This window comes from Microcebus murinus, chromosome 21, assembly GCF_040939455.1.
Source record: "Microcebus murinus isolate Inina chromosome 21, M.murinus_Inina_mat1.0, whole genome shotgun sequence".
In the NCBI taxonomy this organism is placed as follows: Eukaryota; Metazoa; Chordata; class Mammalia; order Primates; family Cheirogaleidae; genus Microcebus; species Microcebus murinus.
In genome coordinates, this window is record NC_134124.1 from 4,718,295 (window position 1) to 4,734,601 (window position 16,307).

The 16,307-nt window shown below is 45.8% G+C and overlaps 1 protein-coding gene and 1 long non-coding RNA gene across 2 annotated transcripts; one reads left to right on the forward strand and one right to left on the reverse strand.

Moving 5' to 3' along the window:
- The first annotated feature begins 1,306 nt into the window (after positions 1-1,306).
- Positions 1,307-6,813, forward strand: LOC142863125 (uncharacterized). Its single transcript, XR_012914020.1, has 3 exons — positions 1,307-1,863; positions 2,682-2,790; positions 5,209-6,813. It is a non-coding gene; the product is annotated as an uncharacterized LOC142863125 (long non-coding RNA).
- Positions 2,631-5,599, reverse strand: IL9 (interleukin 9). Its single transcript, XM_012762251.3, has 5 exons — positions 5,486-5,599; positions 5,324-5,359; positions 5,207-5,239; positions 3,855-3,986; positions 2,631-2,750 (listed from the first exon to the last, which is right to left on the reverse strand). Exons 1-5 carry the CDS (start codon positions 5,597-5,599, stop codon positions 2,631-2,633), a joined length of 435 nt encoding a protein of 144 aa, XP_012617705.2.
- Positions 6,814-16,307: the final 9,494 nt, after the last annotated feature.

Consider the following 16,307-nt stretch of genomic DNA (forward strand, 5'->3'; position numbering starts at 1 on the left):
TGGAATTATGGGGAACCTGTCTGACTCTCAGGCTGGAAGCACAACGTGCACACCTGATGGAAAGGAAGTAAGGAAAGGGCAAAGGGCTAAGAGTGAGGGGCTTGGAACCAGAGGGTACTGGGGATGAATTCCTGCTCTAAGTCCCGCCAGCTGTGGGAGCTTGTGTACGTCATTCAGCCTTTGTAACCTTCGGTTTCTGTATCTACACAACAAAAATACAGTAATAATAATATCTACTTTCTACTATATTATTAGGGGAGTAAATGAGATACTGCATGCCTAGTACATACAGTGAGTCTTAATATTAATCAACGATAATAAACATATTACTTGATAGACCTGTTCCCAGCACCTGCTGTGTGTCCCGCCCAGAGCATATGTGCTGGGGAGGAGGCTCTTTGTCCCTGGGGGCCCACGGACCGGTAGGGAGCCTGGCAGGACAGCCACACGGGACACCGTATTCAGGGCACCTCACAGAGGCAGGACCCTGGCACTGGGAGCCCTGTGCCTGAGCTTGATGTCTCCAGGAAGAAATAATATAGGAGATGGTGGGGTATCCTCCTTCCTTATGACAGTTGGAGCATGAACTCTCAGACCCGCTGTTAGGGGACATCCTCAGAAAACTGCCACGACAGCACCCATGCCCCACCCCACCCCCAGCCACCACTGCCACAGAGTGTCCTCCACTCCTCCGGGGAAGTGAGTGGAGGCTGCTGTCTATGGCTCCTAAGGTCTGTGGCCCCAGCAGCAGTGCTTGCTGGCCACTAGCACTGGGGAGTGCAAAGGCTAACCGGTGATGTCCTTCTGAACGCATCCTGACTTTGAAGCCCAGATTGTTGCTCTTTGAGATATGTGTCTCTAGAAATAAGGAACTGCGAAACTTGTCTCTTTCTATCTCAATAAGGTTAAAATAATTGTATTGGGATGTCACCATGAATCTATAATTTCTGCACCCAGGAAGGTTATAAGACTTTCCCCTGACCCAGGCCCCTGTGCTAAAGCTCTGGACCCTTGCAGGCAGGAGGCAAAACTTGTGCCCACCCTTATTGCTAAGGGACACACACACACACACACACACACACACACACACACACGGGACTGGGCTACTTAGATGATCAGAAAACCTGACTTTGGCCGGTGGGTCACACCCAGGCACTGCCTGGCATTGTAACTGATGGAGAATAAAAGCTGAGCAAAGGCCCTTCCAGGGACTCTGTTTCTTGCTACTCTGAACTTTGTATATTATTATGATAAAAACTATCCAAGAATGGGCTAGCCTACCAGGGAGAGGAAGCAATTCTAATTTGGATAGTACCTAAAAAAATTCTCCTTCATGGTAGATTGCTCCCAATATGATAGAGCAGACTTTATCCTTTAAACGTCTCTAAGCTCTTCTCAAGCCCCGTCCTCTTCAGCGAAGCTGTCAGACTACCCTGCCCCTAACTTTAACCCTGAATCCACCCTGCCAGTCTCACAGGGCCGGGGAGGCTAAGCAGGATGGCTGCTGGCAGTCTGTCCCCTCCAGGTGGCCTCATGGTGTAAACCCCGGCCCAGGGCTTGCCTTGAGGTGTGAAAGGACGTCACCTCCCTGAGCAACTTTAGTATGTTCTGGGTCCTGTCTCTTCCCCAGGTGTGCACATTCCTGACTTAGCCTCAATTTGGACTTTGCTCTTGCATCTCAAAGGCCCGTCACCATTCGGTCCACACTGATGGAGCACCTGCCCCGGGCCAGTGCAGTGCAGGCACTTGGGATACAGCAGGGAGCAGAGCAAAGATCTCCGCACGAGCTGGCCTGTGAGCAGGGAGAGATGGACAGTCAACAATAACAGCAAATGGATAAAGGGGAACGCACCTTAGACAGTGGTAAGCACTGAAGAACGGGGGCCAATATCAGGTTCTGAGGTTGGGAAAAGGTTGAGTATGGAGGCAAGATGAATGCTACAGCCACGCTGTGCCAGCCAGATAGCCTAGTTCAAGGATCCTTTGGGAGGCACTCCATTAGACCCTGTCCCCAGCCAGGCACTGTGCCCAGCACGGGGCCGGGCTCACTGAAGGTATTTCAGATGAATAGATAGTAGCTGTCCCAGGGGTTCTCTGCTCCATGCCACTTCGGGCTTGGCTGGAAGCACTTTGCTCTCTGACATGAGAACTTGCCCACAGTCTTGAGGGTCTCCCACCTCTTGGATCCCCCAAGCTGCAGCCTTCTCCCCTTCTGGTGTCCTGTCAGTTTCCTAGGACTCCAGCCCCCTGGCAGTGCCCTGCCGACCTCCCTCAGGCGTGCCTCAGCCTCCCCTAGTGGCACCCCTGCAGCCCAGCCACGGGTCATGAGTGTTCAAGTCTGTACTGAGGATCAGGAGTCTCATGACCACCACGGGAGTCTTTGATTCCTCCCTCCCCTTGACAAAGTCTGTGCCCGTCTTTGTTCTGAACAGCAAGGAAGGAATAACCCTGGAGACCAGCTTGTACTCTTTTTTCACCCATATTTATTTACTCCAAAATATAGACATAAAGTTTTAAACAAATGATCACAACTGATTATAATTTAGGGTAGCTTATTTGATATGTTAATTACAATAGCTTCAAGAGAAAGCTTTTTAAATTCAATAAATAGAATAAAAAATACTCTGTCTTCATACTTTTCCTTTCATCCCTCTCATCTTTTCTTTCTGGAAAACTTCCAGGAGACTCGTCAGAAACGTCAACGTGTTGCCCGCTGTGGTTTGGTTGCATGGCTGTTCACAGGAGAAAAACTGTGGGAGAAAAGTGGACAAGGACAGAGCGACTCAAACGGTGTGGACCTAGACAGCCCCAGGAACCTCCCTGCCCGGAGTAGAGGGGGATGGAGGTGCAGGGTGGGCAGGGCAGGGCTCAAGACCTACAGTAATAGGTGGGCACGTCCAGGTGGTGGGATTTCTGGGATCTGTCACACACAAATACTTAGACATCTATCAAGTGACCCTAAATTTCTCAGAAAAAGCCTTTCCTGGGGACTCTTTGAAGCATTAAATTGCATCATTATCCTTTCAAGTTGTCCTTCTAAGCTCATTTTATAGCACGATGGCTAAGAGTGGGACTTTGGGGTCCCATAGACCTAAGTTCAAATCTCAACTCTGCTGCTTATGAAATACATAGCCTTAGGCAAATAAGTTAACTTCACTGAGCATCCGTTTTCTCCTCTTTAAAGTAACCCAAATCTAATAATTGTCCCTAAGTTTTCAATGGAAAACTCTATATGAAGGGCTTAGAACTGAATGCCATTGATGGTAGAAACATACGCAGCTGCAGAGCTGAGGTCAGGGCTTCCCTCCCTCCATGATCTCAGTGGAGATGCTAGTTCTCCAGCAGACAGGGAGGCCACCCCACCCTCCCTCATCGCACCCTCCGCCCCTTCCCTCCAGGGGACGGGGATGTGCTGAAGAAGATTACCTGCAGATGGGCACTGAGGGCAAGTGGCAAGCTTGCACCTTGACCTGGGCACCTTGCCTTTCAGCACCTCCTTAATCAACTGAAAAATGTCTCCTTTAACTTAAAGGCCGCAATATCCATTCGGTTAGCTTAGCAAACTGAATCTCTAGGGTGATTTAGTGTTCTGTGAGCTACAGCCCTGATTCTCTAGACTGTAGCTCCTAATTACAATCAGAATGGATTCTTTCATTATTCAGAAAGATGTCAATGGCCCTGTCAGTGTGAGTATTTCTTAAAAGGAGGGGAACAGTGGCCTATCTCACTTAAATTCTATTGTTTCTGATTAATTCCTGACGCGTCCCTCATCCTCTCTCGCTCAAGCAGGGTAAGCATCAACGTCCCCACAGAAATCACCAACCAGAACACACCACACAGAGAAACCAACTCACTGGGCACTTGCTGTTCTTTAGGACTTCAACTGCTTTTCTCACGCGACTGAAAACCAGTGGGTGTCTCGTTTGCACCGTGCTGTTGGTCAGCTGTGACAGTCCCTCTCGGAAGCATGGTCTGTCGCAGTCGTCCTGGCAGATCATAAGGGTTTATTAAAACAAACACTCCAAGGACCATTTAGAGAATAAACCACTAAGAGTGTTCCATTTAACCACTGTAACTGGCACTTGCAGATGTTCAGATGTTCAGATACATCCCTTGCCAGTCTAGAAAATAATCAAGTTTTCAAGGTGAAGCCACTTTCCCAGAGTGACAATCCCTAGAGGAGATTTCCAGCATGTTCCATCCAGGAAGCACGAGGCCGATGGGCCGTGGAGAATGGCCAGCTCTGAGTCTCCTGAGCAAACGGTGCTCCGCGGCTCCAGGTCTTGTAAGAGTGAGTTCGGAAGTACAGAGACAGGAAAAGCCTTTCTGAGGGGCTGTGCCAGTTAAAGCGGCTAGAATAGGGACTGCAAACCAGGTGGGGGTGGGGGGATGCTGGGCCAGTGGTGCATGGTGCATAATCATGGTTCATCCTCTCCAGAAGGCACCCCAGCCTCTTCTCACCCAGTATTGGACTGTGGTGAGTGCGAGGCTCAGATTCTCCCAGGCGTGGCTTGAGAGTAAAACACTGCACGCTGCGTGTGCCTTGGACAAGCACTTCCTCCTCCCCGTAGCTGGGAGTTTGCATTAGGAATCAGAGCGTTACTGCCCCTCTCTTTCCTGCCAGAGTGGACAGTGGCCCCCTCAGAGCTCTCCCTGCACCCACAACTTTAGGCAATCTGTCTATCTGCCCAGAGTGTAGCATTCAAACCTTGCAGCACTGCCCTAGTCAGCTGGGCAGGCACCAGGGGGGGAGGGAGAGAGGGAGGGCGGGGAGGAAGCAGGAGGTATAGCACACAGACAGTTTATGCAAGATGAAAGATAAGGAGTTGTCATTTTATTTACATTGTTTCACAACCCTAGAGTCATTGGCAAGTGAGTTAGAAAGCAATATGATAGGAGCTACATCGTTGACTATGCTCTTTAGTTCTGGTTTGATTTAATTGTGTACACGGCCACTCATCTAAAAAGATATTCAAGATTCTTTTTTAAATATTGAAGTGTTCAAACTTCTCCAGGGACATAAAGCTAACTAAATACGAAGAAATTTATATAGTATAGAATTGCAAGAGCCTGGTTTTAAAAGCAAATTCTAATCTGTAAAAATTGCAATTAAGTAACAATTTCTAATTTTAACTATCAAATAAATCAGTTGGTGGTTATTACTTAAAAAAAAAGGATCAAGATTATATTCTCTCACTATACTTACAGAAGGGATGGGCAGACACAAACAACTGGTCACCTGCCAAAGAGAAATTTCAGAGTGAGATTCCAGATGAGACAATTAAAATGAGTTTGGAAAGTTCTTAAAAGAGCATTCACTCACATTGGCGCTGCAGTTGCATCTTGAAGGCGGATCTGTCTAAAGTAGGTAGAGAGGTAAGAACGCATAATGAGTGGTGTGTTTCTTCATTCTCCTGTGTGTGGCTCACTTAAGTTGTCAGTAGCTGTCTTTCCCGCTGCCACCGCGGTACCCCTTGCAGCCTACCTGCAGCTTGTCGATGAGGAACTTGACGTCCAAGGTCCCCGTCAAGGTTGAACACCTCTGGCCGTCCACGGAGCAGAGGAGCAGGGAGGAGGCGAGCACTGCAGCTAGGAGCATCTTGCCGGGGGGGACGCCTGGAGCTTGGCCTGCAGATGCCTTCACATCTGGTCATATTTAAAGCTCCCTTTCAAATATGGAAAAACCCTGACATCAAACTGATACCAAGGGCCCACTTTTTCTCTGTAAGTTGGGGCCACTTGATATTGAAAAACAAAAAAATCAAACTGAGTCACTTGACAAAGACCATATTGTGCCAGGAAATATCATTCCCCAGAAAAGACGCTCTTCAACCAGTTGGGTACTGAAATGCTAAAGGAAAAGTTAAAGATCTAAAAACCATATATATATTTTTTTAAGGCAGGGATTCCGGTGGTGAGGGTTAGAGGCTTTCCATGAAAGCCCAGGTCTGTATTTTCCCTTTTTACATTATTGGAAATGCTGATATAAGAGCCAGTCATGGGTGTTCTGATGAAGGGGAGCCCTGGGGGAGGGAGGAGGGCGGGAGGAAGCAAGATGAGTGATAGCGCAGGACACCTCTTCTGCCTGCTGGGGTTTTTCTTCAGTAATTGCAACCTCGGTCTTACTATGCTTTACTCCCAAATCATAATGTCCGTCATGCCTAGGACCCCATTCTCCGTCGCATGCAAATGCACCTGAGAAGCATTCCTTTGTGCAGGTGCCTGGAAGAGCAAATCTTCAACCAGAACCACAAGAATGCAGCAACACACTTGTTACAATTGGCCTTGAGGATTCCTTGGTATCTTAAGAGGCTTTATATAGCACCGTAATATCAGGTAAAAACCTGGTACTTGAGATAGGATAATAGCAAAATTTATTGAACACTTACTATGTACGTCTAAGCACTTGATATCGATTAAGCCTTGCTATACACTCAGCCACCAATTGAGGTAGGTACTAACCTGTCATCCACATATTTTACCTTTTAAAGCACTGTTGTCTACATCTTAGCTTCTTCGCCCTTTACAGTGGATGCCTTCATCACCGAGAGCCAGAAAGCAGCCTCGCTGTAGCCCCCTGAGGTAAATACTATAATTATCCTTATTATCTTATAGCTGGAGAAACTGAGGCGCAGATACAAGTAATTTGCCAGGAAGCTGCAGAATCTATACTTCAGCCTAACAGTCTGGCTCCCGTGTTCCACTCTTACCCCTCCCGTGCTCCTGCTTCTCTGAGTTCTTATCTGCCTTTTCCACCAGAATGTGTGCCCAGGGCCATGTGAGTCTAGCTCACCCCTGTATTCTCAGCATGTAGAGCATTCAGGAATTGTGGGCTCTCTCTAAATGCTTGCTGAATTACAACATTAATTTGAAAAGTAGTTCTTGAAATAGAAACTTCCTATTTCTGGGATTTTATAAGATTCCAAGTCAAGTTTCTTGGGTACATATTTTGAGGTGTGTACAGGTAAGAAATTATATCTCCTAGGTAGTAAACTGAAAAGAGGGGAGTTCTTTAGCTTAGCACTTTGAGGCAGAGTAGCCAATGGGGGCAAATTCATAAGATTTCCTCGCCACAGTGTCAGAGTGTTTGGGCAATATCGTTTTTCTCGTTGCACGTCGTTCCTTATGCGTGAAGATGTTTTTCCAGTGTTCTGCTACACCATGGGGAAGGGGCATGTCTTAGTAGCCAACAAGGGAAAGAGACAGACTTTTTGCTGAATTCTCCAGATCATTCCACAGCTCTGACTTCCATTCTTGCCCTTCGCAGACGCCAAGGAGAAATCTCAAAGGCCTTCCAGCCTTGGCAAACAGTATTGCTGCAGAGCTCAGCATCTATGCCCTTTCCTTGATGATAGAACTCTGATTAATTTTGGGTATCAATATACCCAGACAAACACCCACTTTTTTAGCCACTTTTGCAGCTACATACAGGTAGCCATGGGACATGTTTTGATCAATGCAACTTATACGTAGAATTCTTTTGCTTTCCTGGTGATAGGAGACAAAAGTGGCTGAAACCTGCCTTTCTCCATTATTCTAATTTGGGTGTGAGGGCAGGAGCTTCAGCAGCAATCTTATAACCATGAAGAAATGGACAAGAGAATTACAGCAATGGCAACACTAACGTTTTACATAAATAGAATATAAGAATAAAAAAATAAAGCCATGAAAGTAACAATAGAAGTAACAATAAGAATACAATGGTGATACTACAATGCAAGATATCATTGCCTATTGAAGACACTGAGTTATGAAGCCTGTTCTTATTTAACAAAAAATGGAAATTAGCATTCTTTGGAGAGACGTTAAAGATATATTAGCAGCAGACTAAACCTTTTTCCCTGACATTATTGGAAGACTTGAAAGAAAGGCAATCAACTTCTCTTTCTGCACATCAATATTATTTAATGTCAGTGTGTGAACCATGGAAATTATTTCATTTACCATCAAATATGTCTCTCACATTGAAGAAAACATCACACCACCTGCTTATTGCACAGATGAGGGCTGTACCCCAAAAATAGAAATGGGCTTGTCCAAAGCCACGGTTCTGGTTACTAGCAGGGGACAGGGTAGTGTAGTGGTTAAGACCAGTGACTCTGGATTCAGGCTGTCTGGGCTCAAACCCTGTCCCTGTCCCTGGTTAGCCACATGGCCTTTGGGGAGATTAATTGGTGTCCCCAAGCTTCCCTTTCCTGAATGGAAGATGGAAATAGGGGAGCAAAATCTAGATTGTGGGTCAACAAACTATAACCCACTTTTCAGATTCAGAGTAAGGTCTGCAAGCTAAGAATACGTTTTGACTTTTTAAAGGATTGTTTTAAAAACAATTAAGAACAAAGAAGAACATGTTAGAGATAGAGGTCTGTGGCCCATAAAGCCTAAAACATTTTCTATCTGTGAGGAAAACGTGCCGCCCCTGGTCGAGTTCACCCCCTGCGCTTTTCACTTTCTGAAGACTCATCTGCTGTCTCTGGGTCTCGGGCAGGGTGGAGCTAGGAGCTGGCAGCTTGGAGGTGTCTCCTCTCAACGCCCCTCCGGTCATCCAGCTCTGCCTCTTCAGAGGGAGGGAGTTGAGGCCCTGGAATCACAGACGGGTGGAGACCGTCATGTCCTGGGGCTTTTTGGTGGCGAGAGCTTGCTGGTCCCATAAACCCAAGGTCTCCTGGGGAAGCCAGGTGCCCGCGGTCAAAGACAGCTCAGGCAGGCCCAGGGTGATCAGGAAGAGTTTCACATGTTGAGGTTAGAAGAAAAGTGAGTGAAGCGATATCTCTTCCTCCCCAGGCCAAGTCCTGGCCTGACCAGCAGGCCCTGGGTCACTCACCCTCCCTGCCACCCCAAGAGCTGGTGCGGGCAAACAGGACCTGTGGACACTGTGCTCCTTGGGCAGTTACTCAGCCTTTCCACGCACCGGTGTGCCACCATCACCCCTACCCCCACAGAGAAAGGGCTCTGGGGGCCTCACTCAGCCCTCCCACGGAAGTGCAGGAGTGCGCTATTTGGGCACTTTTCTTAGGAACAAACTATGTTTCCTTCTGGAAATTTGGTCTGGTCTGATCCAGACCCCACACCTTTGCTCTCCGACCCACCACCCTGCAGTCACCTTGGTCCCCTGCCATCGCCCCCGCAGGCCTGGGCCCTTGCTGAGCTCTGCCTGGCATGTCCTCCCCAGCTCCTCCACACACACCTGTCCTCGCCCTCCAGGACTCAGCTCAACCGCCACGCTCCCCCGCCTTCCCTGGCCACAGTCGTCGTTGCAAGCTGCTGGTGTGCCTTTCGGTGTTCAGTTCTGCAAGTAGAACATGAGCTCCGTCGGCGCCGTCTATACTGTGACGGACTCTCTTGCTCACCTTCGTATTCCCAGGGTGTGGTCTACACTGAGTGCTCAGGGATTAGTGGTTAAATGAATAAATGACTGACAAATTTAATTTTTCAAACATTTATTACATTTGGGTTGTTTATGAAATGACCGGTACACGGTTCCCAGGAGGTGAGCAACAAACAAAAAGCAGATGCAACATTTAAAGACCCGAACAAGGAAAGCATTGAAGAGCGAGTGAGCCGTGAGTGGAGGAAACCCGCCTGCCGCTCTGTGACCCCTCGCACCCGTGCAGGGCTTGGGAATTCCTCAAGCGCTTTGCAGTCCCTTCTCTTTTGGGGTTCTCATGGTACCTGCACGAGGGAGGCCTGCGTGGCGTGGGAATTCCACCTCTGCAAAGGATGAAAGGGGGGTTTGATGACTGATTCTTTACAATTGTTTCCCATTTCCCCACCCACTCAGCTATAAAAAAGAAAAGAATAAAGACTGCGTACGGTAGCTCTGCCATTCAAAACACCATTAAACAGCAGATGTTTATCTAGGCAAAGTCTACAACTTCTGAGGTTTCAAGGATTTCTTTCAGTATCAAAATGTAAGCATGCAAATGATCTACGGAGGAAATACACCAAGCTCAGACATCAATTACTCACCTGTTTTAAATATCAAGAGGATTGGAGAGTGGGAAGCACACCGAGATTTTACATGGATAACAAATTTTACAATAAATGACTAAAGACAATATTATCAACCATTTATTTTGTTCCAAAGATAAAGTCTGACATTTTTATTTTGTGATGAAAGCTCGCGTGTCATGGATTATTTCTCTAGGAATAAAATAGAATGGTTATTTGTTCTAGGAAACCACAATGAGAAATAATTTTTTTAAAAAAGCGCACTGAATTTCTAAGTAAAACCCATTCTGCCTTTTACTCTAAACATCTAAGAGATAACTAGTTATGAGAATCCTCGAGCACTAATTTCTTAATCAAATAGTTATTTCTAGATCACTATTTCCCAGCCAAGTATGATGAGGTAAACCCCACGATAGGCACTGTCCTCCAGATGGGGGCTTCTCCCCTGAGGAGGGTGATTTTTAGCTGGGCGCCTTGGACCTCCTCCCAGGCGTCCTTCCTAAGCAGTCTCTGGGTCTGCAGTCCCTGCTGGGCTACTGCAACGGGCCTGGCTCCCATGGGGTCTTCCCAAACTCCAGACCTGGGATCCATTCCTCTGCTCCCTCCCCTGCTTCTCACTCCTCACCGTCCTTGGTTAATGACAGTCCAGGCTCTCCTTGTAGACAGAATTTTCACCTTCTCCTGTAGGCATAAGTCCATCGCTACCTGAGAGCTGCCTCTGTATTTCTCAGGGACTGTGAGACGCCCCCACGCTGTGGCCAATCCACTGGTGTCCATCTAATTAAGAAAGGATGAGAACTTCTGTTCTGGATCACTAATACATTGGGGCCTGAAGGTGTTAGAATATATTAAATCTCACTGTGAACAAGGTAACATACTAAGCATTTTTATATACATTGTCTCCCTTAGCCCCCTCAACAATCTCTATTAACCCTGTTTTATAGGGTTCAAAGAGACTGAGTTGCCCTAGATACACAGCTGGCAGTTTGAATGGGATTCACCTGGTGCCAGCGCCTGTGCTCTTGTCTGCCACGCCGTAAGTCAGTCCCCATCTCTGTTACTATTCTAAAACATTGCTGGATTCAATTTGCTCTTTCTTCATTTTGAAGTTTTTTTTTATCTGTGATTCCCACAAGGAGGTCTTGTCAGGCTCCAACGTGCAACTGAACACAGGCTCAGCTGGACGCTCAGACTCACGAGACTATCACAGGTCGTGCTCAGCACCTCCCTTGGCTGACGGGAAGCCTCCGGTGCTCCTCTTCAGTGGGAATGGTCTTCGCCATTCCAGGTGACAGCTCAGGTGTGAAGACGCAAGACACCCACTGGGAGGGCCTGGGCAGGTCCCAGCCTAAAGGCCTCACGCCCCACTGGAGTCAGTATCTCTGGAAAGAGCTCCACAGGCATAGCTTCTAAGGCCATGGTACTCAGGGAATCCCAAGGCTGTAACGTCCCCACCAGAATGTACAGCTCATCTGTAGTCCTCCCAGACACCAGACACGCTTTGCCAGCCAGGCCTCGCTGATACTCATCTTCATCCGCTGTGCAGGAGAACAGAGCTAAGTAATTAATAGAAAAGGCCAAATGCTCTTTCAGAAGGGAAAAGAGTTGCACTGACAACTTGGATCATGATAAGTCATTCTTAATTTCCCTTTTCTCTGCCGCCTTTTTTCAGGTTTTGATCAGGGATATGCTATCCACTTAAAATAAATTAGGAAGCTTTTCATCTTTTTGTATCCTCTGGAAGAGTTTAAATAGTATGAGAATTTTCAGTGTTCCTTCATTCCTCCATGGGAAACAAGGGATTTTTCTTATTCAAAACAGTGATAAAACAGTGCCTGGGACATAGAAATTAGAATATTTGCTGAAAGAATTAAGTTCTAACATAACTTGTCCATATAAAATCTGGGTGTGATGACTTTTGGAGGTTAATTTTTTGGAATTTTCTATTTATTCTGTTTTTATTGCTATATTAGATTTTCTAATTCTTAATTTTTTCATGTGTTTTTTCCTAGGAAATAATCTCAGATTTGCACTGACAAAGTATTAACATTGCACATTTTATCCACCTTTTCTCTTTAATGAAACTTGTAAGAAATTTGTATATTTGACTCTTTTCAGAGATTCAAGTTTTGCTTTTATCAATTCCGTATATGATTTTTCTTACCTTCCTAATTGAGTATTTTATGTTTTTCTTTGGTTGACTTCTTCTTCATACTTGATTTAGATGTATTATATTATTCCTTGTCTAGGTCCTGAGTTACACATTTGCTTCACTCTGTTAAATAGATAGTAGCTGCAATGATTGAGTATGCTGGGTTGTGGGCACAGTGCTATACATTTTCAGTGCATTATCTCACCGAATCTTCATAATACCCCACAGGGCCACATAAGAAGTCTTTATAGCTAAGTACGTATGAGTGCAGACTCAAGCCAGACAATCTATAAGTCCACCACTTGTAACTCTCCGACTTTCTGCAAGTGACTTTTCTGTGTCTGGGTTTTCTGGTCTGCAGAATGGGATAATCATATTGACACATTCTACAGCATAGGGCCGTGGTGGGGTATAAATGCGTTAGCACTATAGAGCCTCCAGAACAGTGTCTGACCCAAACATGGCCTGATGGAAGTAGTTGGCAGCATTATTTAAAAATGAGGAAACTGAAGCTTTAAAAAGTGGAGTGACCTGCCCAGGATCACATAGCTATTACCAGATAAAGGGCTATCTTTTGTGCTCAGCATGGATAGCAGCTCAGAGATTTTTGTCTGTAGTTTGCTCATTAATTTCTTAAGTCTATAATTTCCATTTTGGTTTCTTCTTTGATGAAGTTGGTATTGTTTTTCTTTCTGTAGGAAACATTTTTATTTATTCATATCGGTATGATCTTTATCCTTGAAACTCAGAAATTTTACTAGAACAGCTTTTGATTATTCCTGACAGTAAAGCCCATTGGATCTCTTTTTTTTTTTTGAGACAGGGTCTTACTCTGTCACCCAGGCTAGAGTAGGGTCATCATAGCTCACAGCAACCTCAAACTCCTAGACTCAAGCGATCTTCCTGCCTCAGCTCCCAAATAGCTGGGACCATAGGCATGCGCCACCACACCCAGCTAATTTTTCTATTTTTTTCTAGAGATGAGGTCTCTGTCTTGCTGAGGGTGGTCTTGAACTACTGGCCTCAAGTGTTCTTCCCGCCTCTGCCTCCCAGCGCAAGTGTGAGCCACCACGCTCAGCTTCATTGGATCTTAAGATCACATTTTCGAGCTCAGTAAAACTTTTTCTGTTAGTTTTTTGATCTCCAAACTTCTTTTCTCTTCTTCTCTAACTCCTATTTCACATATGTCAAAATCCAAACCTATTTTTCATGTCTTTGGTTTTTTTGTCTCTTACATGGCTTATCATTTTTTTTTTAACTTCTGATTTCTGGGGGAATTTCTAGATTAGGTCTTTTAATTCCCAGTTCAAATTATCTGCAGAATCCAGTCTGCTGTTTAATTACTTCTATTGATTTTTTTAACCAATGAATATTTCAATGTTAACATTGTAAAATGTAAAAATACATTCCAAAAAGTACATAACAAGCACATGAAAGTCCACCTTGCACCACTTTTATAAAAATGGGAAAGATGACGTACAAATGACAAAGCCTCATACACTACCTTAAATTTCCCACTAAAATTGAGTTAATTAAAAATTCCATTTGAACTTTAGTCTCCATGAATGTTCTACCCTGGGCATGGCCATCCTCCTGCTCTTTGTCTAAGATTCGGTGCCCGCACGGTTCGGCCCTCAAACGGGTCACCCCTCTGCATCCAGCTGCGCTTCTCTGTGCCCTCCCCCCTCCGCAGCATCTCCACCGTCGTCTTTTCACTGCTTTGATAAACTTTTCATTTTGGAACAGTTTCAGATTTATACCAAAAAGAAAATTGTGACGATAAGTTCTCATATATATCCAGTTTTTGCCAGTATTAATATCTCACATTAGCATGTACATTTGTTACACTTACTGAACCAGTATTGATCGATGACTACCAACTCCGATGCCTTACTCAGATCTCCTTGGTTACCTACTGTCCTCTTTCTGTCCCAGACCCCGTCAGGGATACCACATTACGTGTAGTCATCACGTCTCTCTAAGCTCCTGTTGGCTGTGATAATTTCTCAGATTTTCCCTGTTTTCAATGACCTTGTCAGTTTTGGGCACCACTGCTTAGGCATTTTGTAGACTGTTTCTCCATTGGGATTTGCCTGACGGTTTTCTCATAACCATACCGGGGTTATGTGTTTTAGGAGGAAGACCATAGAATTAAATGCTATTTTTGCCACGTTATTTCAAAGGTACAGCCTGATTACATGATTTATCTCTGTTGATGTTTCCTGGATCATCCGGCTGAGGTTGTGCTTGTCAGGTTCCTCCACCATGAAGTGGATCTTCCCCACTACCCAGCCCGCCTTTCCGTGCTGTGCTCCTTCGTCTGCAGGAAGTCACCGTGCACAGCCCACACCTGTGCTGGCAAGTGTGCTGCTCTTCCTTGAGGGCTGAGTCTCTGCATAAACCATTTGGAATTCTTCTGCATGGGATATTTGTCTCCCTCATTTGTTTATTTATTCATATCATTATGCATTCATGAGTATTTACTATACACTTTGCATTATAACACAATACCACTTTATTTTCTTGCTCAAATTGTTACAGCTTTGGCCACTGGGACCCTCTCCAAGTTGGCTCATGTGTCTCCTTGACCCCTTCCATGTGTCTTTTTTTTGTTAGAATTTTGTTTTGTTTTTTGAGAACTTATTACTACAAGATACTCCAGGCTCATCTTGTCTATTTCCTGCGCCAGTCCTAGAAACAGTCATTTTTCCAGAGTCCTGGTTCCTTTTATTAGAACCAAGGGTTAGAAACCAAGATGGCAGCTAGGGGTGCTCATTGCTACTGGGTTACACTGAGAGCTTTTTAGTTGTACAATTGCGTTTTTTATCTTTAGGAATTGTTAAAATATTGCACCCTTTCCATAACAATCTGCCCTTGATTTGTTGATGTAATATAAGAAATAGTTACCACCGGTGACCTGCCTTTCATGGTGCGGTGGCCAACCAGCCGACCCCGCAACTTTCCTCCTGCCTGTGCCATTCCACACTGAAACCTCATATAATGACAAGATTGTTGCACTGAAGTAGGATCCACTTCCTGTGCACCCCTCAGATCTGCTCACTCTATCTGGAGTTGGTCCCAAATGCAAACCATTGGCCTCTATCTCAGTTTCCACCTCTCTCTCCTGCTCCCTTAGATGGAACAACACATCACAGCCACTCTCTCCTTGGTCCCTGGCTCAGCCTTTACCCCACAGTCATGGCAAGCCCTGTTTCTCCTCCATGACTGGAAGCCCAGTCCAGGTGAGAGGACAGGTTTCTCGCCACCCACCCCCAACCCACTGGATTACTTAGACCTCCAACTTCCCTGAGCTAATAAGAGATAGAGTCAGGATTCAACCCATGTTCTTTGTGCTATCTCATTCCGCCTCCCAGGTTGCCCATTAAAGCAAACAGATAATTCAAACTCTGGACTCAAACACTGTATTCTGATTGCTCTCTCCATGATGTATACTCTCAATTTGATGGAATACATGAGATGGAACGGAAGACATGAATGACATTCCTACAAGGCCACAGTCACAGTTGGGAGTGGAGGTTGGTGTAGGGGTGGATGTCACCAGGAACTCAGAGCAGTGTCAGGACAGGCAGCAGGGCGTGGACACCATGCACACCCTGAGGGTTTATTTCCCTGCCCCTTTTGCTGGAAGAGAGGCTCTGCCTCTGGTTATATTCCAACGAGCTCCAGAATGCCCGGGAGCCAAGCACAGGACCCTGCAGAGGCCTCATGAAGAAAGCCATGTGCTTTAGTGTCTGCCTGAAAGAATGAAAGATGAATGTGTTTTCCAAGTTGATTTCAGAAAATGATAAGCAAAGAAAGCTCCTCCTGCCGCTTCATAACAGGCAGGCGGGGCTGTGTGGAGAGCCTCTGGCAGTTCTCAGTAACAGCGGGGATCTCCACACCTCTTGCTCATGGCTTCAGCCATCCCAGTGGTTTCAGTCTGGCTCAGAGAGCACAGCATTCACTGGATAGAGCATCGTCTTATTTAAAACTGGTGACATGATTTTATGAAGTTTTGTGACCAGTGGTCCTCTTAGATAAAGTAGTAGCTATGTGTTTTCATTTCAACTCATCCTCAGTGACCTTCTAAGTGAGAACTGAGAATCTGGGTCAGGGTCAAAGTTAGGATCCTTCGACAGGCTTGACCTCCCAGCTGGTTTGATTCAGCGAGTGCTCCCTCCCTCTGGAAACCTGCTCTCTCTCG

What these genes read in the sequence shown, in the direction of transcription:
- IL9 (XM_012762251.3), bottom strand. Translation starts at nt 5,599, where the DNA reads ATGCTCCTAGCTGCAGTGCTCGCCTCCTCCCTGCTCCTCTGCTCCGTG. An exon ending in TCCTCATCGACAAGCTGCAG is followed by an intron (nt 5,360 to 5,485) that starts GTAGGCTGCAAG and finishes TACCTACTTTAG; the next exon opens with ACAGATCCGCCTTCAAGATG. An exon ending in GATGCAACTGCAGCGCCAAT is followed by an intron (nt 5,240 to 5,323) that starts GTGAGTGAATGC and finishes TCTCTTTGGCAG; the next exon opens with GTGACCAGTTGTTTGTGTCT.